The sequence below is a fragment of the Podarcis vaucheri genome (assembly GCF_965113315.1).
Source record: "Podarcis vaucheri genome assembly, chromosome: 13".
NCBI lineage: Eukaryota > Metazoa > Chordata > Lepidosauria > Squamata > Lacertidae > Podarcis > Podarcis vaucheri.
Genome location: NC_138751.1, coordinates 3,585,323 through 3,611,074, shown reverse-complemented (window position 1 = coordinate 3,611,074; position 25,752 = coordinate 3,585,323). Strand labels below are relative to the sequence as shown.

General features: G+C 46.2%; 1 protein-coding gene across 1 annotated transcript in view; it reads left to right on the top strand.

The window, feature by feature from the left end:
- Positions 1-1,961: 1,961 nt before the first annotated feature.
- Positions 1,962-25,752, top strand: part of TNK1 (tyrosine kinase non receptor 1) — a 39,994-nt gene continuing 16,203 nt past the window's right edge. Inside the window, exons 1-7 of the mRNA XM_082197640.1 lie at positions 1,962-2,118; positions 10,823-10,993; positions 12,902-12,975; positions 16,176-16,373; positions 19,276-19,428; positions 20,335-20,603; positions 20,801-20,927. Of these exons, the coding sequence (XP_082053766.1) occupies positions 10,831-10,993; positions 12,902-12,975; positions 16,176-16,373; positions 19,276-19,428; positions 20,335-20,603; positions 20,801-20,927 (984 nt within the window). The 5' untranslated portion in view covers positions 1,962-2,118; positions 10,823-10,830. The remainder of the gene's footprint in view (positions 2,119-10,822; positions 10,994-12,901; positions 12,976-16,175; positions 16,374-19,275; positions 19,429-20,334; positions 20,604-20,800; positions 20,928-25,752) is intronic.

The following is a 25,752-nucleotide window of genomic DNA, read 5'->3' as shown; positions in this document are numbered from 1 at the left end:
TGGATTTGCCAAGCGTACCTTCCTCTGAGCGCGTTTCTCCCTTGCGTCCTGAGTTCGAGTGTCTTCAAAGCCCATGACACCTTTGGTAAAGGCTGTTCTCCAACTGGAGCGCCCGCAGGCCAGTGTTTCCCAGTTGTCGGTGTTTATACTACATTTTTAAAGATTTGCCTTGAGAGAGTCTTTAAACCTCTTTTGTTGACCACCAGCATTACGCTTTCCATTTCTAAGTTTGGAATAGAGTAGTTGCTTTGGAAGGCAATCATCAGGCATCTGCACAACATGACCAATCCAACGAAGTTGACGTTGAAGAATCGTTGCTCCAACACTGGTGATCTTTGCTTCTTCCAGTACACTGATATTAGTTCGCCTGTCTTCCCAAGTGATGTGTAAAATTTTTGGAGACTCTGTTGATGGAATCTTTCAAGGAGTTGGAGATGGCGTTTATAAGACCAACATTGGCTCCCAGTACGTTTCCGAGCACAATTCAAAGTGTTGGTGCTGACCTTGAAAGCTCTAAATGACCTAAAAGGCCAAGTATACTTGAAGGAGCGTCTCCACCTCCATCATCCAGCCTGGACACTGAGGTCCAGCTCCGAGGGCCTTCTGGCGGTTCCCTCCCTGCAAGAAGCCAAGTTACAGGGAACCAGGCAGAGGGCCTTCTCGGTAGTGGCCCCCGCCCTGTGGAACACCCTCCCACCAGATGTCAAAGAGAATAACAACTACCTGACATTTAGAAGACATCTGAAGGCGGGCCTGTTTAGGGAAGCTTTTTATGTTTGATGTGTTACAGTATTTTAATATTTTTTTGGAAGCCGCCCAGAGTGGCTGGGGGAACCCAGCCAGATGGGCGGGGTATAAATAATAAATAATGAATTATTATTAGTATTATTAACCTGAAACTGTTCTTAACCTGAGGTACCACTTTAGCTAATGGGGCCTCCTGCTGCCGCCGCGCGATTTCTGTTCTCATCCTGAAGCAAAGTTCTTAACCTGAGGTACTATTTCTGGGTTAGCGGAGTCTCTAACCTGAAGCGTATGTAACCCGAGGTACCATGTCGGGTGCCGCGTCACACTGTTGGCTCATGTCAAGTTTGAGTCTTGGTTGACCACAAACTTGACATGAGCCAACAGTGTGACGCGGCAGCTAAAAAAGCCAGTGCAATTCTGGGCTGCATCAATAGGAGTATAGCATCTAGATCAAGGGAAGTAATAGTGCCACTGTATTCTGCTCTGGTCAGACCTCACCTGGAGTACTGTGTCCAGTTCTGGGCACCACAGTTCAAGAAGGACACTGACCAACTGGAACGTGTCCAGAGGAGGGCAACCAAAATGGTCAAAGGCCTGGAAACGATGCCTTATGAGGAATGGTTGAGGGAGCTGGGCATGTTTAGCCTGGAGAAGAGGAGGTTAAGGGGTGATATGATAGCCATGTTCAAATATATAAAAGGATGTCACATAGAGGAGGGAGAAAGGTTGTTTTCTGCTGCTCCAGAGAAGCGGACACGGAGCAATGGATCCAAACTACAAGAAAGAAGATTCCACCTAAACATTAGGAAGAACTTCCTGACAGTAAGAGCTGTTTGACAGTGGAATTTGCTGCCAAGGAGTGTGGTGGAGTCTCCTCCTTTGGAGGTCTTTAAGCAGAGGCTTGACAACCATCTGTCAGGAGTGCTCTGATGGTGTTTCCTGCTTGGCAGGGGGTTGGACTCGATGGCCCTTGGGGTCTCTTCCAACTCTAGGATTCTATGATTCTATACCACTGTACAATAGCTTTGTAAATGAGCATTTTGGTTTCCCTGCGAATGTCCCGCTCCTCAAACACCCTGCGCTTCCGTCGGGAGAAAGGCGCACTCGCAGGCCTTTTTTGCTGAGCCTGTAATCTCACCCAGGGCCAGCCCACTCCAGGGCGGAGGCTCCACCTGTTTCTGTCTGCCTCCTGCTTCACACCTGTCCCGCCCCAGGTGAGCTCCCTCCGCCCAAGGGAGGAGTTTCCGACACCCAGGAGACTTGGGACTGCCAGGAGGAGGAGAAGGCAGAAAGAAAGAAAGAACGGACGGACGGAAGAAAATAAGAAAGATCCGGAGAGGGGAGGAAATCGCCACAGGTTCCTCCATCCAGGTGAGTGCCCAAGGAGCGAGGGATTGTGGGGCAGCAGGTAAGATTGCTCCTTTCCTAATGGGGAAACCTTTGCCCCCTTACCTGTCTGACTCGCTTACGCCCCTCCCTTATCTCCGGTTGGTTCTGTCTATCACCTACTTTTCTTCTTCCTCTTTTTCTCTTGATCTTTCTCTCCTTCCCCACCCACGCTGAGTTCTGCACATTCATCTCTATCCTCCTACCTGGCTGACCCACTTATATCAGCTTCCTCCTCGGAGATGGTTTCTTTGACCCTCTTTCCTCCTTATCTCTCTCTCTTATAGAATCCTAGAATTGTAAAGTCGAAAGGGACCCTCAGAGGTCATCCATCCCAACCCCACTTCAATGCAGGAATCTCAACACCCAGGAAATCCCCATTCCCGGCTTTTTGCTCACCTGAACAGACGGCCGGCTTGCCCCCCGGGGAATAGGAGGAGGATCGTTAATAAGGAAAATTAATGTCTGGGTCTTAATGCAAGAGTTAGACTTCCTGGCATCACTCATGGGTTATTCCTGAGAGCGACACCCCAGCTTTGAAGCACCCGGCTGCTGCAGGTTACAAGAGCCCATTTAAGTTGCTATATCATCATCATCCCAAACCCACACACCCTTGGAGATGAAATTTTCTGGGGCGACGGTTGCTCATGTTCCCATTTCGCAGACGGAGGGAGGGAACTGAGGCAGGCAGGTAGCAGCACGCAGCAGGCAGGCCAGAATCATGTGTCATAAGCGCAGAAGACGAGGTTGCTGGGTCAGCCCAAGGGGGGAGGCCTAGCTAGCCCAGAATCCTGTTATCGCAGCAGCCAAGCAGAGACACGCAAGCAAAACATGAGAGCAACATCCGTGCTCTCCCCAGCATTCAGAGCTTAAAGCACAGCCGTCACGGCTGGTGGCCGCGGCTAGGCTCATCCTCTTTTAGAGAGCCACGCAAGTTGGCTCAATGGGTCTGTGCGTCTGGCTGTTAAGCAGAAGGTTGGTGGTTCGATCCCGCCCAGGGGAAAGGATCCCATCATTGCACGGGGTTAGACTAGATGGCCGTTGGGGGTCCCAACTCTGCAATTCGATGGTTCTGTGTTTCTAAGAGGGTGGCTGTCTCAAGAGGCAGCGAGTTCCACAGTTTAATAATAATAATAATAATAATAATAATAATAATAATAATAATAATAATTTCTTATTTATACCCCGCCCATGTGGCTGGGTTTCCCCAGCCATTCTGGGCGGCTTCCAACAGAATATTAAAATACAATAACCTATTAAACATTAAAAGCTTCCCTAAACAGGGCTGCCTTCAGATGTCTTCTAAAAGTCTGGTAGTTGTTTATTTCCTTGACATCTGCTGGGAGTGCGTTCCACAGGGCGGGCGCCACCACCGAGAAGGCCCTGTGCCTGGTTCCCTGTAACCTCACTTCTCGCAGGGAGGGAACCGCCAGAAAGCCCTTGGAGCTGGACCTCAGTGTCCAGGCTGGACGATGGGGGTGGAGACGCTCCTTCAGGTCTACTGGGCCTTTGAGGCCGTCTAGGGCTTTCAAGGTCAGCACCAACACTTTGAATTGTGCTCGGAAACGTTTAACTCTGCGCAGTGTGGATATAACGACCTTCTTCTGCGCGATCTGGATTTCCCAGCCTTCCTTGGACAAATCTGCTGGGTTCCAGTACGATGAGAGAGGGGGGGAAAACCCCTGCATGATTCTGGTGTCTCTCTGTGACATTCCCTGCAGGATCAGGCCCTTGGCCCATCCAGCCTGTTCTTAACAGATCCTTCCGTTTGAAGCCAGCAATCAGGATCTGTGCACAAGAGCACTTGATTTAATTCAACCACAGTGATCGCTATAGGCTCAATCACTTCGCCACACACCTCAAAGAATTCTGGGCAATGTAGTTTAACCCCTCACAGAGTTACAGCGCCCAGCAACCCTTAGCAAACTACATTACCCAGAATTCTTTGAGGGGGCGAAACATACGCTTTAAAGTTACAGCCTCATAATTTGTAACCCAGACTCCTGGGAACATTTCGTAGATTCCTGCGTTTCAGGGGTTTGGGCTGGATGACCTTTGGGATCCCTTCTAACTTTACAGTTCTGTGAACATAATCCTACTGTTTGCCCAGATATTCCTTTGACTAAAGAAAGAGAGAGTTTGGTGCCGGCTCAAACCTTGCCCTGCAAATCTTACACTCCCAGGACTGATGTATGCTTATCCCGTCGATTTGAATTGCATTGCGTTAGTGGGCAGAGCGTCAGACAATAGAAGGAATTAGCGTAACGTTTTGCTAACTGTTTGACGGATCTAATTAACAACGCTTTGGAAGGAAGAAGCCGGCTGTTTGCAAAGGCGGTGGGTGGATAGAAAAGAAAGCGGGGACCATGTGCAAAACTCTCCGGACCCGAAATTGCAGAACCGTGGAATTGTAGAGTTGGAAGGGGCACCCAGGGTTCATCTAGACCAACCTGCTGCAACGCAGGAATCGCAGCCGAGGAATCTCTGGCCCTCCAACCTCTGCTCAAAAACTTCCGGTGGAGGAGAGTCCAGTGTCTTTAACCAAAGGCAACCCCCTCCCCACCAAATAACACCCCACTGCCTTGCTTAAAAGAGGAAAAAAAATCATGCAGTACGTGGCTAAACTATTGCACATGCAAAAAGAAAGATCAGAGTATTTGGGACTTTTTTCGTTTAGGGAGAAAGAGGTGTGTGAGAGTGTGGATAGAGAAAGGTCTCTCCCTTTCTCATAACACGGCAAACCGCAAACACCTAAGGAAGTGAAGGTCTGGACAGATTCAGGACAGATAAACTGCGGAACTCCCTGCCACAGCAGGCAGGGACAGCCGCCAAATTGGATGGCTTTAAACGAGGACTGGAGAAATTCCTGGAGGAGGAGAGGGCTATTTATGGCTACTAGCCAGGATGGCTGTGCCTCCACAGTTGAAGGCTGCAATGCTTCTGGGTACCAGTTGCTAGAAACCGCAGGAAGGGAGAGTAAGTCTTGAGTTCGAATCCTGCTTGACCCAGCAGCTGGGCTCTTATGTTCTTGTGCTGCTGCAAAATGAATGCGCTCCAATTTTCCTGCATTGCAGCCTTTTTATATACCGTATTTTTTGCCCTATAAGAGTCACTTTTTCCCTCCTAAAAAGTAAGGGGAAATGTGTGTGCGTCTTATGGAGCGAATGCAGGTTGCGCAGCTATCCCAGAAGCCAGAACAGCAAGAGGGATTGCTGCTTTCACTGCGCACCGTGATCCCTCTTGCTGTTCTGGGATTCAGAATATTTATTTTCTTGTTTTCCTCCTCCAAAAACTAGGTGTGTCTTGTGTTCTGGTGCGTCTTATAGAGCGAAAAATACGGTATATCAGGCATGTCCAACAGGTAGATCGCCGGGTGTTCCTGGTAGATCCTGGTTGATCTCTGGCCGCTCAGTGATCTCTTTACAAAAAAGCAAAAAACTTACAAACTTTGTCCTACTAAAAAAAAGCTCCACAACTTTTGGTAGATCACTGCTCGTCTTTTTACAACAGGAATAGGCAAACTCAGCCCTCCAGATGTTTTGGGACTACAACTCCCATGATCCCTAGCTAACAGGACCAGTGGTCAGGGATGATGGGAACAGTTGTCCCAAAACATCTGGAGGACTGAGTTTGCCTGTTTTTTGACAATGGGTAGATCATTGCCAGTTTTTTTTTATACTGTGAGTAGATCGCAGTCTATTGGGAGATGGACGTACCTGATATAAATATATCCATACGTTGCCTGTCTATCTGGGTTTTTCCAGCCACTCTTGGCAGCTTCCAACACATATAAAAGCATAACAAAATGTCAAACGTTAAAGGCTTCCCTAAACAGAGCTGCCTTCAGATGTCTTCTAAAAGTCAAATAGCTGTTTATTTCCTTGACATCTGCTGGGAGGGCGTTCCACAGGGCGGGCACCACCACCAAGAAGGCCCTCTGCCTGGTTCCCTGTAACCTCACTTCTCACAGGGAGGGAACCGCCAGAAGGCCCTCGGAGCTGGAAATCAGTGTCCGGGCAGAATGATGGAGGTGGACGCTCCTTCAGGTCTACTGGGCCTTTGAGGCTGTTTAGGGCTTTCAAGGTCAGCACCAACACTTTGAATTGTGCTCGGAAACGTACTGGGAGCCAATGCAGATCTCTCAGGACCAGTGTTATGTGGTCTCGGCGGCTGCTCCCAGTCCCCAGTCTGGCTGCTGCATTCTGGATTAATTGCAGTTTCCGAGTCACCTTCAAAGGTAGCCCCACGTAGAGCGCATGGCAGTAGTCCAAGTGGGAGATAACCAGAGCATGCACCACTCTGGCGAGACAGTCCACAGGCAGGGAAGGTCTCATCCTGCGTACCAGGTAGAGCTGGCAGACAGCCGCCCTGGACAGAGAACTGACCTGTGCCTCCATGGACAGCGGTGAGCCCAAAATGACTCCCACGCTGCAATTTAGGGATCTAAATCGATCGTTCGGCCATTAAGTTTCCGAGTCACCTTCAAAGGTAGCCCCACATAGAGCGCATGGCAGTAGTCCAAACGAATCGGGACGCCCCCTTTGCCAAGAATGCTTTTGAAACTAGGTAGTGATAGGGGCCAGAAACCACCCCTTGGCCAGTTTTGGGCCACTTTTATTACAATAAGGCAGCTAAAATCAGCGAGAGGCAGTGTTGTGTAGTGCTTAGAGCGTGGGACAGGGACCTAGCGGGAGAGCCGGGTTCGAATTCCGACTTGGCCACGAAGCTGACCTCAGCCCTTCGCTGCCCCTCAGCCTAAACTACCTCGCACGGTTGTTGTTAGGGAGGGAAGAAATCATGTGTTCCACCATGGGCTCCTTTGAGATAAAAGTTGTGATTAAAAAATGCAACCAATAAATAAATAAATAAACAAACGATCATGGGATCGGGGTCTGGGCAGCCTGCGGATCTCTGAAGTTTGAGAGAGGTTTTAGCTTTTTATGACTTTTGGGCGGCCGGCTTACTCTGAGTCCGCCGCCGCACATCTTGTCAATATTTGCTCACGGTTTGGACTTTGACGTTGCGGCACAGGGTGGGGCCGCAGAGGTGCTTCGGACAAGAGCTGGTTTGGACAACAGCGGGAGGGAGGGAGCGGGGGACAAGGAAGATGGTGGGTAGCAGCTCGGAGGAGAGGAAAAGGCTTTGGAAAGAACCCAGGAGTCCTGCGTCCCCAGAAGACTCTCCAACACTTCCCCTCTTTACTTAAAAGCCCGTTTTAAAAATAATAATTTTTGCTAGCACTGCTTGGTGCCTTTAAGACCCGGGCAGCAGGTGGATGTCCAACAGGTGTTGTCCCCCCCCCCCACCACAACCTCAGCACAGAGCTGCAGAAATGCATTGCCAGCGGGTTGGAATAGATGACCCCTAGGTTCCTTCCCAGCTCTTTGATCTGTGATCAGAATGCTTCTTTGGCTGAATTTTCCCCTTTGAGGGAACTGGGAAGGGGATAACCCCCACTTTTTTGGGGGGGCGAGGTTAATTCTGGTGGGCTGATTCCCTGACCCCCTTGTTTATTTATCGCATTTGGATCCTACTTTTTCCCCCCGACCCGAAGAGCTCAAAGTGGCGTGCATGCTTCTCCCGCCCTTCAAGCGATATCTACGACGACCCTGTGAGGTAGGTTCTAGGCTGAGAGAGGCCCCTGACGTCCCAGCCAGTGAGCTTTGTGAGGAGTGGGGGAGATTCGCACCCAGGTCTCTCCCAGTCCGACACCCTAACGCATGGGTAGGCAAACTAAGGCCCAGGGGCCGGATCCGGCCCAATCGCCTTCTCAATCTGGCCCACGGACGGTCCGGGAATCAGCGTGTTTGTGTGTGTGTGTGTGTTTTTTTAAAAAAAATATTAGTTTTTTAACATACCATTTCCAACAGTAATTAAACATACTTTTACATCTTAATCAATTTTTTTTTACTTCCAAAAATTTCCAATCTAATCTCTTAGTATGCATTCCTTACTTTCCCTCTTACATTTAAAACCCATAACCAATCTTTTTAGCACTTCGGATATTTCTCCTTACAAAATGTATTGTAGTCCTACTAGCGTAATTTGTTGGTTACAATTGCTTTTCAAATAGTTCATATACTTCTTCCAATCTTCTGTGAATCTCTGGTCCTGCAGGTTTCGAATCCTTCCTCTCATTTTATCCAATTCTGCACGGTCCATTAATTTTGTCTGCCAATTCTGGGAATCAGTGTGTTTTTACATGAGTAGAATGTGTCCTTTTATTTAAAATGCATCTCTGGGTTATTTGTGGGGCATAGGAATTCATTCATTTTTTTTTCTTTTGCAAAATATAGTCCGGCCCCCCACAAGGTCTGAGGGACAGTGGACCGGCCCCCTGCTCTTCTGCTGCCCCCCACCGCCTGAGCCCATTGCTAGGGACCCCTGGCTCTAATAATAATAATAATAATAATAATAATAATAATAATAATAATATTTATACCCTGCCCATCTGGCTGGGTTTCCCCAGCCACTCTGGGCAGCTTCCAACAAAACACTAAAATACAATAACCTATTAAACGTTAAAAGCTTCCCTAAACAGGGCTGCCTTTAGATGTCTTCTAAAAGTCTGGTAGTTATTTTTCTCTTTGACATCTGGTGGGAGGGTGTTCCACAGGGCGGGTGCCACCACCAAGAAGGCCCTCTGCCTGGTTCCCTGTAAGTTCACTTCTCGCAGGGAGGGAACTGCCAGAAGGCCCTCGGAGCTGGACCTCAGTGTCTGGGCTGAATGATGGGGGTGGAGACGCTCCTTCAGGTCTACTGGGCCTTTGAGGCCATTTAGGGCTTTCAAGGTCAGCACCAACACTTTGAATTGTGCTCGGAAACGTCCTGGGAGCCAATGTAGGTCTTTCAAGACCGGTGTTATATGGTCTCGGCGGCCGCTCCCAGTCACCAGTCTAGCTGCCGCATTCTGGATTAGTTGCAGTTTCCGGGTCACCTTCAAAGGTAGCCCCACATAGAGCGCATGGCAGTAGTCCAAGCGGGAGATAACTAGAGCATGCGCCACTCTGGCGAGACAGACAGCGGGCAGGGAGGGTCTCATCCTGCGCACCAGATGGAGCTGGTAGACAGCTGCCCTGGACACAGAACTGACCTGTGCCTCCATGGACAGCGGTGAGTCCAAAATGACTCCCAGGCTGCGCACCTGGTCCTTCGGGGGCACAGTTTCCCCATTCAGGACCAGGGAGTCCCCCACACCTGCCCGCCCCCTGTCCCCCCAAAACAGTCCTTCTGTCTTGTCAGGATTCAACCTCAGTCTGTTAGCCGCCATCCATAGGACCCAACTCCCTTGCCCCATTGCTTATTTTGGGGTGTCTGAACCCGCTGACACCTCGCTTTCTTCTCCAGGCCCTCAGGCTGACTCTGATTGTCTCGCCTGCAGATGAGCAAGGCTTTTCTGCCATTCCCGGCTGATCTGGAAACACCCAAGTTAGAAAAAGGAAAGGGAACCCCCCCCCCAGGGCGAGTCGAGCTTCCCAGGTTCACTCCTCGCCTGCGAGGAACCCAGGAGTCCGGGTGTCTCCCCCCAGCCTGGGAGGCTGACCCCTCCTGTCTCGCCGGCTGAAATCCTCCCCCAGCAGAAACAGGTTTGGCCAGGTTGAACCGCTCTTGGCCGTTCAGATTCTCTTCCTTCTCTTCACACACACGCAGGTAAAGAGGTCAGGCAGCCATCACACGGGTGCAGCTGGTCTTAGGGACCCTGGGTCGCCGGGTCAGAGGGAGCAGTTTTCGGGAACGCAGCCGGGTGGCAAGGGGAAATTCGGCAGGGAGGCGTCGCTAAGCGCAGGCCTAGGCAAACTCAGCCCTCCAGATGTTTTGGGACTACTGTTCCCATCATCCCTGACCACTGGTCCTGTTAGCTAGGGATCATGGGAGTTGTAGTCCCAAAACATCTGGAGGGCCAAGTTTGCCTATGCCTTGTTCATGAGAATAAGGATTTTATTTTCTGGGATTCGTCAGATGCAATTCCTGTGTTTCCAGGGGGCTAGATTCGAACAATGACTCTCTCGGGGTCCCTTCCAACTCTGTAATTATATGATTTCCACCCCAAAAGAATGAAGGTGGATATTGGCTGCGAGTTTGAATGGCGGCAGTCGGAATTTGCTTTCGATGCAGCTGACCTGAATCTTTAATCCATTCTGCCTAGGGAGGAGGAGTTAACCCAGTGACTCTTTACAGATCAATCAGCTGGATTTAGGCCACAGGCTGAGAGCAAACTCACTGCAGGAAATGATGACTCGAGTGAGTGAGTCAAGCTACGCTCAATAGGAGGAGGCCCAAATTGATTTTTAAAAACCCAAGGTGACTGGCCAGGAAAAAAGACCCTGTGATGAAGGCAAATTCCATGCCAGGGATCATTAGGAAAATAATTGAAAATATCGCAAGGGTGCCTGGACTTGAAATACTGCCTTACCTTTCTGGTTGCCTCACACCAACCAGTCGATACAAGAACAACTGTCTAGAAATTAGCACCTGTGTTTTGCTTTTCCTCTTCCCTCCGTGTCCCTTTTTCCTTGTGTGCCGTGTCTCTTTTCAGACTGTCTTGTTTTGATTGCACGTAAGCAGCTCTGAGAGCCCTTTTTTGGGGCACGAATCCTCTAAATAACCAAACAGTGGGGTACTTTTGCCCGTCTTTAAATTTTTATTTTTTTTTGGCTAACCACCGGGTCCTATTTAAAAAACCCACCAGGTGCTGTCATGGCGCCAGACGATGGCACTGACTGGCTGCTCCAGTTGCTGTCCGAAATCCAGCTGGAGCAGTTTTACGGCAAAATCCGCAACGAGCTCCACGTCACCCGTCCGGGACATTTCGATTACGTCAAGCCCGCGGATCTGGAACGCATTGGCATGGGGCGCCCAGGTAGTTCCTGTGTGATGGTGCAACAGGGTTTATTTTTGGGAGGGGGGCGTTTTGCTGAGGCTGCTTGGGGTGGTGATGTCACCGGGGGAAGTGGTGATGTCACCGTGGTGATGTCATGGTGGTAGCGCTTGGAGACGGAGGTTAATTGGGAGACGGGAATGAAGGCATTCTGAACACCTCAGGCAGTTCATGGGTGGGCAACCTGAGGCCCGGGGGCCGGATCCAGCCCAATTGCCTTCTCAATCCAGCCCACAGACAGTCCGGGAATCAGCATGTTTTTACATGAGTAGAATGTGTGCTTTTATTTCAAATGCATCTCTGGGTTATTTGTGGGGCATAGGAATTCGTTCATTATTTTCACCCCTTCAAAATATAGTCCGGCCCCCCACAAGCTCTGAGGGACAGTGGACCGGCCCCCTGCTGAAAAAGTTTGCTGACCTCTGGCTCGGAGTGTCTATGGTAGTGGTGCTCAAAGGGTGTGGCAGGAAAGGATGGGAGGCATAACAGGAAAATCCGATCAGTGTGTGTGTGTGTGTGTGTGTGTGTGTGTATAGCACCTTAGAGACCAATTAAGTTTGTTCTTGATATATGCTTTTGTGTGCATGGTATCTGAAGAAGTGTGCATACACATGAAAGCTTACACCAAGAACAAACTTAGTTGGTCTCTAAGGTGCTACTAGGGATGCGGGTGGCTCTGTGGGTTAAACCACAGAGCCTAGGGCTTGCCGATCAGAAGGTCGGCGGTTCGAATCCCCGCAATGACGGGGTGAGCTCCCGTTGCTCGGTCCCTGCTCCTGCCAACCTAGCAGTTTGAAAGCACGTCAAAGTGCAAGTAGATAAATAGGTACCGCTCCGGCGTGAAGTGTTTCCGTGCGCTGCTCTGGTTTGCCAGAAGCGGCTTAGTCCTGCTGGCCACATGACCCGGAAGCTGTACGCCGCCTCCCTCGGCCAATAAAGCGAGATGAGCGCTGCAACCCCAGAGTCGGTCACGACTGGACCTAATGGTCAGGGGTCCCTTTACCTTTTTAAGGTACTACTGGACAATTTTTATATATATATTTCGACTGCGTCAGACCTACACGGCTACCTACCTGAATCTAGGAAAATCCAGTGACAACCAAAGAAACATTTAAGCATTTCAGTGTTGTGCAGCATAGAATAGCATTGATTATTATTTATAAAATGCAGTTCTTCGCTTTCCAATGGAACCAGGCAGGGTGGATAAAAATCAATGTTTTTTTTAAAAAAAATAATTAAAAAAATCAGATTTTTTAAAATTTAAATCGGATTTTGAAAATATTTTGGAGGAAAAATCTTTCTAAAGATAATTTTCTATTTAAGTTACATTATAGTCCAAAGGCTATTCATCAGGAAATAAAGATTTGTTTTAAGTTTTTCATGTGTGCTAAAACTCAGTCTAATTTTTTAAAAAAAAATTGTTTAACCACATCAGTTAACAAACATGGATACATGTGCTATAATATTATTGTTTTAGTCAAATAAGTTGTTTAAATTGTTATTAAGGAAATGGTTGTTTTTCTCCTTCCAGTAAAGTACAGCAGAAAAGTTGTCCAAATATAAACAATAATTTCATCATTACCTGTCTTTGCATTTCTAACAGTATAACCAAACCAGTAATTTTTGATATAACCGTAAAAACTACTCTGAAAGTTTATTATTCCAAAAAACGAAACCTTCCTCTGGTTGTAAGTATTAAGATGATGCCAGCAAGGTTGAACCTTTGTGTAAAATAAAATGATTTAAATCACGTCTTAGTGACTAGTGATTTAAATTGATTTGATTAAAATCAAATTCACCTTAGCATCAGTTAGGTCAAAAAAGCCAAATTGGCCCCAAGGGTCATTGTTTGCAATAATTTGAGATCGAGATTTCATCCCTCTCCTTTAGGACAGAGACGTTTGGAAGAAGCCTTGAAAAGGAGGAAACCTCAAGGCCAGCGCCCCATGTCCTGGGTCTATAAGGTGCGTACTTTCTGCCTCCCTCGAAGAAACACACAAATATTAGGGTCATGGTCGTAAAATCGGAAGTAAATCAAGTTACGGCCAGTCCAGGGACAAAGATGGCTGCCCCTCCTTCCTGGCAAAACAGGAAGTGTAATTCTCTGCACCACCACTTGAGGGCGCGAAGTTAGATTGGAATGGACATCGGTGTGTCCTTCCTGAAATCTCCTGCCCCGCAAACCGCACATCCGCAACTGGGTCTCAATGATTAAAACAAGTTTCTGTTGTAAAGCGGACCTACCCAAAGGTCTTATCTTACTACACTAGGGATTATATAGCTAAATCTGAAATTTCATGCATATCAGTTAATATCTTGACTCAACAATTTCAATCATTCCTTAAAAAAAAGGTCACTTCATCAAATCTGACCCTCTTTGAAAAAAATTGGGCACCCCTGTTTTAAATGTTGTGTCTTTTATCTCAGTCCTGCTAGTGCCTTTATATGTTTACAGTGATGCTCTAAATATTGAATAAATTTACTCTATTCTCTTTTAAACGTTTGGTTGCTCTGGTTTCGGATTTTGCCCATCGGCTTTGCCAGTTCCGCATAGTCCATCACTTTCGCCTGCCATTTGTGGCGTTCCCAAAGCAGAGGAGGGATTAGGACTCTGATTAATAACACACAGAGGCTTGACCGGCAAGACTCTGGGAGGAGTGCGTATAATAATAATAATTCCGGTCCACCCTCTGGCCCAGGTCGTTTTATTCACAAAAGAACTTTTTACACAGTGTTCGTAGGAACCAATCAGATTTCCTCTGAGCATTTCAAAAACCACACGTGGGGGCAAAGTTAGATCAGAAGAAATTCTTTTAACTACAAAGAAACTATTTCCCACTTGAGCATGCATAGTAGACCGGAGTAAATAAAATAGGAAGCAATGCTTTTAGGAAACCCACGCGGTAAATGAGAGGAAGGATGGCAAGGAGATAGCGATCTTTATCACCTTCCTGTTATTGCAGGAATTTATGTATAGGTTGGGGGTGTTGCCCCTCCAGCAGATATCCTGCACATGCAGCCCATTACCGAAACCGGCACAATTGCTTTTGTCACTTTTGTGATTTGTCCCCGCAAAACACTTCTTCAGAGTTTCTTCAAAGGGCCTTTGCTGCATGATACCCAATGTAAGAATTCACTGATCAATGTATCTGTGTACTGGCTCACTGGGAAAACTTCACAAATTCCTATAGACAGGTGAGCTCAGCTCCTCAGCAGCCCCTCTGCCTGAGTGATCATTCCTGGCCTCCTGATACCTGAGTGCCAGACAGGTAGCCATTCCAGAAATAACAAACCCAGATGGAGACAAAAGGGTGGGATTAATGGGGTTGGGGAACAGGGAAATGTAAATATCTCTTTTCTTACACTTGATGGGTGTTTGGTGGAGGGCAAGGGGAACCATGGGGCAGGGTCCGGGATGCTCAGATTCCTGCCACCAGACCTCCCCTTTCATGATGTATAAGTGATATAGTTTGGGGAGGGGGGGTAACATGAGGATTAGCAGCTACTAAAAGTTTGGGTCCCCTTTATTCGGGGCTTCCACCTTGTTCCACCTTGTGGCAGGTGGGAGTCCTGTTGCGACAGTCTTCAATCAAGACCAAGCCTCCTGGCTGCTGTTTTGCTCTGGTCTTCCTGGCTGGTGTCCTTGTTTTTTGTCCAAGGGAGCCCTCAGATTTCTCCGTTAACACTGTGAAACTATTTCCAGGCCCTAAGATTGACAAAACCAAGGAGGGGTAGATCAAAAGAAGCTGCCTATTATCCTTATGTACTGAGGATGCCTTGATGAAGAAATGCTGATACAGTGGTGCCTCGCAAGACGAAAATAATCCGTTCCGCGAGTCTCTTCGTCTAGCGGTTTTTTCGTCTTGTGAAGCAACCCTATTAGCGGCTTAGCGGATTAGCGCTATCAGTGGTTTAGCGGATTAGCGGCTATTAAAGGCTTAGCGGCTTAGCGGCTGAAAGGCTATTAGCGGCTTAGCGGCTTAGAAAAAGGGCGGGGAAAGTGAAAAAAAATTGGAACACTCGCAAGACGTTTTCGTCTTGCGAAGCAAGCCCATAGGGAAATTCGTCTTGCGAAGCAGCTCAAAAACGGAAAACCCTTTCGTCTAGCGGGTTTTCCGTCTTGCGAAGCATTCGTCTAGCGGGGCACCACTGTATGTTCCTGTCAGGCAGAGAAAGCAAATTGCAGAAATGGAGAGGTTTGTGGGATTTGATCAGAAATTATTGTCAATGAATCGAACCCAGTCAACGCCATGCTTTCATCGTGGACACAAATGGCTTGATGCATATTTTATAATTCCTCATAGTAATCCCATCTGTTCCCCACACTCTGGACATGGGCACTCCTACATCATTCTTTTTTAAAAAATAAATAATATTTATTACTTTCCAACAATTTGAGCATACATAGAAAAAGAAAATAAACAATACAATACAATACAAAAACAATACCTAACACTAAACTAACAAAAACAATTTAAACTAAGAAAACAAAACAAAAACAATTTAAAACACATCAAATAATTTCAATCTTTCATTCACTTGTTTCCATGACCACCTCACACCTCCCTTTTTGTATTCCACTTCTATTTAGTTGTTTCAGCAATTCCTTTCCATCTTCCTCTGCTTTCCATCCTATAATCATCTTAACACATTTTAACCTTATTTTTCCCTTTAATTCTCTATTGATCTATTTATACTTAATTCCTTATAACATTTCTACTGAAGCTATATAACTTCATTCCAACATTTTTCTACCATTCATTTCCACCGTTGGTAATTCCCTTTCTTTTCTTTTTTTATAATATTTATTAGGTTTTATCAATAAAAAGGTTTAGAAAATACAAAAGCAAAAAAGATACAAAACACAAAAATACAAAAATACAAAATACGAAAAATACAGACATTAAACACAAAAAAGAAAAAAAGAAAAAACACATATATAAAAAAGCAAAATTTCCCTCTTTCTTGATTTCTCATCTTTTGTTAACTTATTTTCCTGACTTCCTCACGTCTCCCGTTTTTGTATCCCTTTTTAAAATTCGTTCAGCAAATTCATGTCCTGTTAGTTTATCTATTATTAATCCCCTCTTACATTTTACCTTGTTGCTAGAACCCCTTCAATTCATCTCAATGTCGGTAATTCCCTTTCTTATTTCTGACGTAGATGTTCACTGGGACGCGGATCCCCGAGAGCGACGAAGCCCCCAGCCCAGCCCAGCCCTGCCAGACCCCCCGGGCCGACGCCGACGCCTCTCTCAAATGCCTGATCAGCGAGTGGGACCTGCGGATCCGGGAGCGGCTGGGCGACGGCTGCTTTGGGGTCGTGCATCGCGCCGAGTGGAGCACGCCTGGCGGGGGAGTGGTACGTTTCCACCCCCCGACTCCGGTTCCTTTGCTTCTCTACCTGTTGGACAGCCGCCCTCTGGACCTGGAACATTCCCAGTTGCATCTGAGCCGAGCCGTCGCTGCTGGACTGTTTCTGTGTTTATTTCAGGGGTGGGGGAACCTTTCGAGGGCCACATCCCATCTATTGGGGGCCGCTCTCAAGGAGTGGTTGGGGCCACAGCCCAAAGGGGGGCCACTCTTTCCCCCCCCTCTCTCTTTCTATCCCACCCCTTTCTCTCTCCCTCTCGCTTTTCCTCTGGGCTTTTCTGCCCGCCACAAAAAATGGACAATTTAAGGTCGTCTAGCGTTACGTTTGGGACGCAGGTGGCTCTGTGAGTTAAACCACAGAGCCTAGGACTTGCTGATCAGAAGGTTACTGGTTTGAATCCCCGCGACGGGGTGAGCTCCCGTTGCTCGGTCCCTTCTCCTGCCAACCTAGCAGTTCAAAAGCACATCAAAGTGCAAGTAGATCAATAGGTACCGCTCCGGCGGGAAGGAAAACGGCGTTTCCATGCGCTGCTCTGGTTCACCAGAAGCGGCTTAGTCCTGCTGGCCACATGACCCGGAAGCTGCACGCCGGCTCCCTCGGCCAATAAAGCGAGATGAGCGCCGCAACCCCAGAGTCGGCCACGACTGGACCTAATGGTCAGAAGGGATGGCTACAGTACCATCAGATTAATGCAAGGTCGACGGAAGATAAGAAAGTAGGAATGAATGAAAAGAAATCAAAATTTCAAATTGAGATAATAGAAAGCAATTCTAAGCTATTATCTAAAATGTATAATATCTTATTAGAATGGGATACAAAAGATGTAGAGATTAAAGAAGTCATGGTAAAGTGGGCAAGAGATCTGGGACACAATATAGAATATGAGAAATGGTCGGAGTTATGGAACAGGGGAATAAAATTCACAGCAAGTGCTGCAATCAGAGAAAATTTAGAAAAAATGATATTTAGATGGTATCTAACCCCAGAAAAATTAAATAGGATGTATAAGACCGGTAGTAAGGCCTGCTGGAAATGTAAAACAAATGAAGGGAATTTTATACATATGTGGTGGACATGCGAGGGAATAAAAAAATTTTGGAGTCAGATATATGACGAGCTAAAAAAGATATATAGATACACATTCCCCAAAAATCCAGAGGCCTTCTTACTAGGGATGGTTGGAAAAGAAATACCGGAAAAAGATAAAACCCTGTTCCAATACGCAACAGCCGCGGCAAGAATATTAATAGCTCAAAACTGGAAAAGTTTAACTTTACCAACGGTGAAAGATTGGCAACTGAAATTATATGATTTTATAGAATTGGCAAGAATGACGCAGAGAATTAGGAATCAAAAGGATACAAAGCTGAAAGAGGACTGGAACAAATTTATGGTCTATATTGAAAGCAATTTTAGCAACCTACCAACTGCAGCAGGTTCGATATAAATCTTCCGATGTAATAAACTGAAAACCAATATCAGCTGTTAGATGTAATTATTAAAAGTAGAAACCCGAAATCAGGAGGGAAGGAAGTCGATACAGGTTAACTGTAGTATGTGTTACACTTTGTACATTTTTTTTTCTTTTTTCTTTTCTCACTTTTCTTTTCTCTTTTTAGTGTCTTTGTTCATTTTCTTTTTTCTCTTTTGAATTGGCTGTTTTTTTTATATGAATGTGTATGATGAAGAAAATACAATAAAAAGTATATATATATAAAAAGTTAATAGATGGCTTAGTGGAGCCTCCAGTTCTAGTAGCAGTCTACCGCGCAATATCAGACCCAGGTCAAAAATGGCAGGAAAGAGCTCTGGGTGTCACGATACCATTGATAGCAGCCTCTCCTCCTCCGTGAATTTGCCAAAACCTCTTTTAAAGCCACCCGCGTTCCTGGCCGTTGCTGCCTCTTGTGGCGGGTAGTTCCACAGTTTATGCTCAAAGAAGGACTTCCTTTTATCCACCCTGAATCTTTTCACTGGGTGTCCTAGGGTTGCGAGGGAGGGAGGAAAACATTCCCCTATCCTCTTGCCATGCATAATGTGGTAAATTTCCACTCTTGTCTCTTTTTGGTTGCCCTTTCCCAAACCCTTTCCAAACTCTAGTATGTTGTTGCTGTTGTTATATTTATTAAATTCCTATACGGTGGTACCTTGGTTCTCAAACTCTATCCGTTCTGGAAGTCTGTTCCAAAACCAAGGCGCGCTTTCCTACAGAAAGTAACGCAAAAGGGATTAATCTGTTCCAGACTTTTAAAAACAACCCCTTAAAAACAGCAATTTAACATGAATTTTACTATCTAACGAGATCATTGATCCATAAAATGAACGCAATAATCAATGTACTGTACTATAAAATAAATAAGACAGTATTGCAGATGATAAAAATATATATTTTTTTCTTACCTGCACTGATGATAGTCATTGTTTGAATGGGTTTTTTTAAATCCATTTCCACAGTCACTCAATCAATCAATCAATCAGAAGCTGAACTGTGTTCCACACAGTCACAAAAAACAAATGAACCGAAAAAGCCTCAAAAACAAAAACGTAAAATAAATAACAAAAACAAAAGCGCCAAACTTAACCCAGAAGTCCTTTCGACTTATGAAACTTTCAAAAACCAAGGCGCGGCTTCTGATTGGCGCAGGCGCCCCGGAAACGATAGTGGACAGTCACATCGGACGTTCAGCTTCCGAAAAACGTTCGAAAACCGGAACACTTCCTTCTGGGTTTTTGGCATTTGGGAACCAAGGAACCACTGTATCACCTTTCATCCGACGATCACAGGGGTGGTTTGAAATTCAAAAAAATCCTCTTTCAGGCGAGGCGACCAGAACTCTACTGGTTTCTACTGGGCGATTCTTTGATCTGACCTCTTTTTCCCCTTCCCCAGAAACCCGTCGCCGTCAAATCCCTGCGCTCCGACGTCTCCTGCGACCCGGGCGCCCTCATCGATTTCCTCAACGAGGTCAACGCCATGTGCTGCCTGAACCACCCAAACCTTCTGCGCCTCCATGGGGTGGTCCTAACTCAGCCCCTCAAAATGGTAAAGATTTCAGACTTCTTGTTGTTGTTGTTTAGTCGCTTAGTCGTGTCCACCTCTTCGTGACCCCCTGGACCAGAGCACGCCAGGCACTCCTGTCTTCCACTGCCTCCCGCAGTTTGGTCAGACTCATGCTGGTAGCTTTGAGAACACTGTCCCACCATCTCGTCCTCCGTCCTCCCCTTCTCCTTGTGCCCTCCATCTTTCCCAACATCAGGGTCTTTTCCAGGGAGTCTTCTCTTCTCATGAGGTGGCCAAAGTCTTGGAGCCTCAGCTTCAGGATCTGTCCTTCCAGTGAGCACTCAGGGCTGATTTCCTTCAGAATGGAGAGGTTTGATCTTCTTGCAGTCCATGGGACTCTCAAGAGTCTCCTCCAGCACCAGAATTCAAAAGCATCCATTCTTCGGCGATCAGTCTTCTTTATGGTCCAGCTCTCACTTCCATACATCACTACTGGGAAAACCAGAGCTTTAACTATACAGACCTTTGTTGGCAAGGTGATGTCTCTGCTTTTTAAGATGCCGTCTAGGTTTGTCATTCATAGACTTCATAGCGACCTCCTTACCCCACAAAGGTCGCAGGACTCCTGGGTCCTCTTTCTGGGCGCACAGAACGTAGGGTGGTGTCCGGACTCTTAGGTTATCTTGGAAGGTGGGGTTTTTTAAAAGGGGGGGGGGCTAATAGAGTCCAGAATGACTTTTTGCGGCTGGAAGGAATGCATAAGGAAACAGAGTTTTCCCCTGCATGTCCACTCTAGGAAAACAAGGAATGTTGTACTTGACTGCTCCTTATGTATCACATCCCACAGTTCCCGCGTTGCAGAGGGTTGGTCTAGATGGCCACTGGGGGGTCCCCTTCCAACGCGGTGGGCTCCTTTTAACCCAGCCCTGCCTCTCTGCCTCCCCTCAGGTGACTGAGCTGGCCCCCCTGGGCGCCCTCTACGACCGTCTCCGGCCCCCCTTCCCTCTCCACCAGCTCTGGAGCTACGCCCTGCAAGTCGCCCAAGGCATGTCGTACCTCGAATCCAAGCTCTTTGTTCACCGCGACCTGGCCGCTCGCAACATCCTCCTGGCCTCTGAGGAGACGGTCAAGATCGGCGACTTTGGGCTCATGAGGCCGCTGTCCAGCAAGAGCGACCGCTACATCATGTCTGCGCACCGGCGCATCCCTTTCGCCTGGTAGGAGTTTTTGCACGTTCTGATCCACGTTCCCACAACGGATCTTTCTTTCAAAAATTAAGATTTGAATAGAACGTTTTCAGAATGCAATTCGAACCCAGGTCCCAGTCCTGTGCTCTAACCACTGCACCGCTCTGCCTGCACTTTGCTATGGGGTTGTTCTGATTGGCTCTCCCTCCCCTCCTCCGCCTTCGCAGGTGCGCCCCAGAGAGCTTGCGCATGGGGGTCTTCACCAGCGCCTCCGACGTGTGGATGTTCGGTGTCACCCTCTGGGAAATGTTCTCCTACTGCGAAGAACCTTGGATGGGATATTCCGGACGGCAGGTAATAATAATAATAATAATAATAATAATAATAATAATAATAATAATGGTTTTGGTTTAAGAATGGGCTTCCAGAACGGATTAAGTTTGTAAACCGAGGTACCACTGTACTGTTTTTATAATTTTTTTAACTGTAATTGTTTTTGGAATATTTTGATTTGTTTTAAAAACGCTTTTGCTTTTCTGTGGTATATCTATTTTCTGGTAAATCTTTTTCCCCAAGCTCCTTAGGAAGGAAGGGTGAGGAAGAAAGGAAGGAAGGAAGGAAGGAAGGAAGGAAGGAAGGAAGGGAAGGAAAGGAAGGAAGGAAGGAAGGAAGGAAGGAAGGAAGGAAGGAAGGAAGGAAGGGAAGGGAAGGGAAGGGAAGGGAAGGAAGGAAGGAAGGAAGGAAGGAAGGAAGGAAGGAAGGAAGGTATTATTTATACCCCGCCCATCTGGCTGGGTTTCCCCAGCTGCTCTGGGCGGCTTCCAACAGAATATATTAAAAACACGATAAAACATCAAACACTGAAAGCTTCCTTAAACAGGGCTGCCTTCAGATGTCTTCTAGAAGTCATATAGTTGTTTATTTCCTCGACATCTGATGGGAGGGTGTTCCACAGGGTGGGCGCCACCACTGAGAAGGCCCTCTGCCTGGTTCCCTGTAACTTGGTTTCTCGCAGGGAGGGAACCGCCGGAAGGCCCTCGGAGCTGGACCTCAGTGTCCGGGCAGAACGATGGGGTGGAGACGCTCCTTCAGGTCTACTGGGCCTTTGAGGCCGTTTAGGGCTTTCAAGGTCAGCACCAACACTTTGAATTGTGTTGTAAGAATCTCTGGACACAAACCGCCTCCTGTCCTCGCAGGGAACAAGCAGGCGCGCATGACGGGAAACCCGCAATCAGGATTCAAACGCAAGATCACTCTCCCTCCTGTGGCTCCCAGCAGCTGCTATCCAGAAGCATTACTGAATCTAGCTGTGGAGGCAAAGCGTGACTTTGTCTAATCCTCCGTGTGCGGCCGTCCCTGCATCAAGTGGGAGGGAGTTCCATAGTTTAACTTTATTTTCTCCTTCCTGAATCTTCCAGCCTTCAGCTTCTTGAATGTCCGTGAGTTTTAGTGTTGGAAGAAAGAGAGAAAAATATTCCTCTACCCACCTTCTCCAAAATGTTATAAACTTCTATCCCATCGCTTTTATTCGCCTTTTCTCTAAGCTGAAAATCTCCAAACGCTGCAACCTTTCTGTCTCTGTCCCTTTGATGGTTTCAGTTGTCCTTTATGAAGCTTTTCCAACTTTTCGATATCCGTTTTGAAGTGAGGCTACCAGAACCCTACACGGTATTCCAAATGCGCTCGCCCCACAGATTTGTATGGCGCTGTTATGATACTGTCAAGTTTCACTTTCAATTCCTTTACTAATGTTCCCTAGCTTTTAAATTGGCTTTTCCATAGTTGCTGCAGTCCTGGAGATCATGGGTTTATTTTAATTTTTTTAATATTTTCACTATATATTTTGTGTGTCTTATATTGTAATTTTACGCCATGAACCGCCCCGAGATCGACGGATTCAGGGCAGTATACAAATTTAATAAATAACAACAACAACCTGGCGCTTTCCGAATGTTTTGGACTACCAGTCCCATCATCCACTGCAAGCTCGGTCAATGGACGATGGGTGCTGTAGTCTTTTCGGCGACCTTCCTTTTCCCAGCAAGCCTTTTAAGCAGAGGTCTTCATCCCAGCTAACTGGGGGGGGGGGGAGTTGTGGTCCAAAACGTAGGGAGGGTGCCAAGATGGCGAAAGAACCGGCCTCCTTTATTTTATTTTATTTTAATATAATTTTTATTAAGTTTTCCATATTTTATCACATTTCAGTATCAAAAAATAACTTAAGACATTGCTTAAATAAAGCATCAATCTCCTTCCTTCCCTCTAACAGACCTCCATATCTCATTACCAATTTCTCCACATTCCTAAATTCAGTTTTTTACCTTAAATCAATCTTTTAACAATCACCTAAGGTAAAGGCAAAGGGATCCCTGACCATTAGGTCCAGTCGTGGCCGACTCTGGGGTTGCGGCGCTCATCTCGCTTTATTGGCCAAGGGAGCCGGCGTCCAGCTTCCGGGTCATGTGGCCAGCAGGACTAAGCCGCTTCTGGCGAACCAGAGCAGCGCACGGAAATGTCGTTTACCTTCCCGCTAGAGTGGTAACTATTTATCTACTTGCACTTTGACGTGCTTTCGAACTGCTAGGTTGGCAGGAGCAGGGACCGAGCAACGGGAGCTCACCCCGTCGCGGAGATTTGAACCGTCGACCTTCTGATCGGCAAGTCTGTGGTTTAATTCACAGCGCCACCCGCGTCCCAAACAATCACCTACTTATAAGTAAATCAGCTCCTTAATTTCCCATTACCAAACATTTCAACTTAAACCTACAAACATATTCAACTGTTTGTAGTTTTCTTTCATATAGCGTATAAATTTGCCCCGCCAGCTCCACGTATTCGACCATCTTTACTTGCCAATCTTCCAATGTGGGGAGTTCTTGTTGCTTCCATTTCTGTGCCAGGAGTATTCTTGCGGCCGTTGTTGCACACATTAACAAATTTACATCTTTCATTTGGATTTCCTCAATTAACCCCAACGGGAAACGTCTGGTTTTTTTGCTGAAATTATACTTGAATATCTTTTTCAATTCATTATATATGATATCCCAAAAGGCTTTAATCTTGGAACACGTCCACCACATATGCAAGAAATTTCCCTCCTTCTCCCTACATTTCCAACCAATTATCCTGGTTGTTGTTTTTTTTTATAAAATATTTGTTAAGATTTTACACAAAACATACAAAACATAAGTTTTTTTTTTAAAAAGTTAAAAACAATTAAACCAACTATTACACATACAAAAAAGAAAAAGGAAAAAAGAACAACAGCTAACAAGAAAATTACCAAAAAAGAGACCTAAAAAACCGGTAGTTGAAAAAATAAAAAAGAAGAGAAAAAAGAAATAAAAATATCTTAAAAAGAAATAATCCATTTTTCAATATCTTTAAGTTCATTTGCTTATTTCCTTGACCTCCTCACACCTCCCCTTTTGTATTCCCATTTACAAAGTCCTTTCAGCAAATCCTTACCCTCTTTCATTTATCTTTACTCTATAATCTTAACCTATTATAACTATATATTTTCATCCAAATAACTATCTATATTTACATATTCTTATTAGCCTTAATACCAAAACTACTTATTTTCAGTCCAACATCATTTTAACATTCATTAATTTTACAGTATTTCTGTAGATAATCTTTAAATTTCTTCCAGTCTTCTTCCACCATTTCTTCTCCCTGGTCTCGGATTCTGCCAGTCATTTCTGCCAATTCCATATAGTCCATCATCTTCATCTGCCATTCTTCCAGAGTGGGTAGATCTTGTGTCTTCCAATACTTTGCAATAAGTATTCTTGCTGCTGTTGTAGCATACATAAAAAAAGTTCTATCCTTCTTTGACACCAATTGGCCGACAATGCCTAGAAGAAAGGCCACTTCAAGAAAGTGTATTTAAATACCTTTTTCATTTCATTATAGATCATTTCCCAGAAAGCCTTAATCCTTGGGCACGTCATATTAATCCCCAAGTATTTCACCGTCTTAACCACTGTTAAACCTCCAATTATCCTGGTTTTTATACATTTTGGCAAGTTTGTTTGGTGTGATGTACCAACGGTACATCATCTTCATTACCTTCTCTTTAAGAGCCACACATGCTGTAAATTCACCGTATTTTTCGCCCTATAAGACGCACCAGACCACAAGACGCACCTAGTTTTTGGAGGAGGAAAACAAGAAAAAAAATATTCTGAATCTCAGAAGCCAGAACAGCAAGAGGGATCGCTGCGCAGTGAAAGCAGCCATCCCTCTTGCTGTTCTGGCTTCTGGGATAGCTGCGCAGCCTGCATTCGCTCTGTAAGACACACACACATTTCCCCTTACTTTTTTAGGAGGGAAAAAGTGAGTCTTATAGAGCAAAAAATACGGTAATTGTTTTTGTCCATAATTTTTCCCATCTCTCAAAATCAATGTTATGTCTCAGATCCTGAGCCTATCTTATTATAACACTTTGAACCTCCTCGTCAGAACCGGCCTCCTTTAACCCTCGAGAAACCGTGTCCCACCTTAACCTCATTCTTCGCCAGTGACTCCCAGGCTTGTGCAGACAATCAGGGTCAGGAGATTATTGTGACCCCAGATGACCTCTTGTGATTCAAGTCTCATTCATCTGTGAACTTTTGCACAGTTTCTTTAACCACACACCCCGTCACGCGCGACATAAACAATGTTAGGATAAGTGCAGTGGCCTAATTTACAGGGTGGGGTTTGAGTCTTCCTTTCCATCGCCCTGAAAAAAGGAGGAGGAGGAATATAAACCGGCCACAGAAATGGAACAAAATTTGCACGTACGTTTTAGTTCTTTATTGCAGTTCTAGATCCCAGCAATAAAAGATAAAGGGAGAGGATTTGCCCCAGCAAATTATTTGTCAAAATTGTTCTTGTTTAGTCGTTTATTTGTGTCTGCCTCTTCGTGACCCCTGGACCAGAGCACGCCAGGCACTCCTGTCTTCCACTGCCTCCCGCAGTTTGGTCAAACTCATGCTGGTCGCTCTGAGAACACTGTCCCACCATCTCGTCCTCTGTCGTCCCCTTCTCCTTGCGTCCCTCCATCTTTCCCAACATCAGGGTCTTTTCCAGGGAGTCTTCTCTTCTCATGAGGTGGCCAAAGTCTTGGAGCCTCAGCTTCAGGATCTGCCCTTCCAATGAGCACTCAGGGCTGATTTCCTTCAGAATGGAG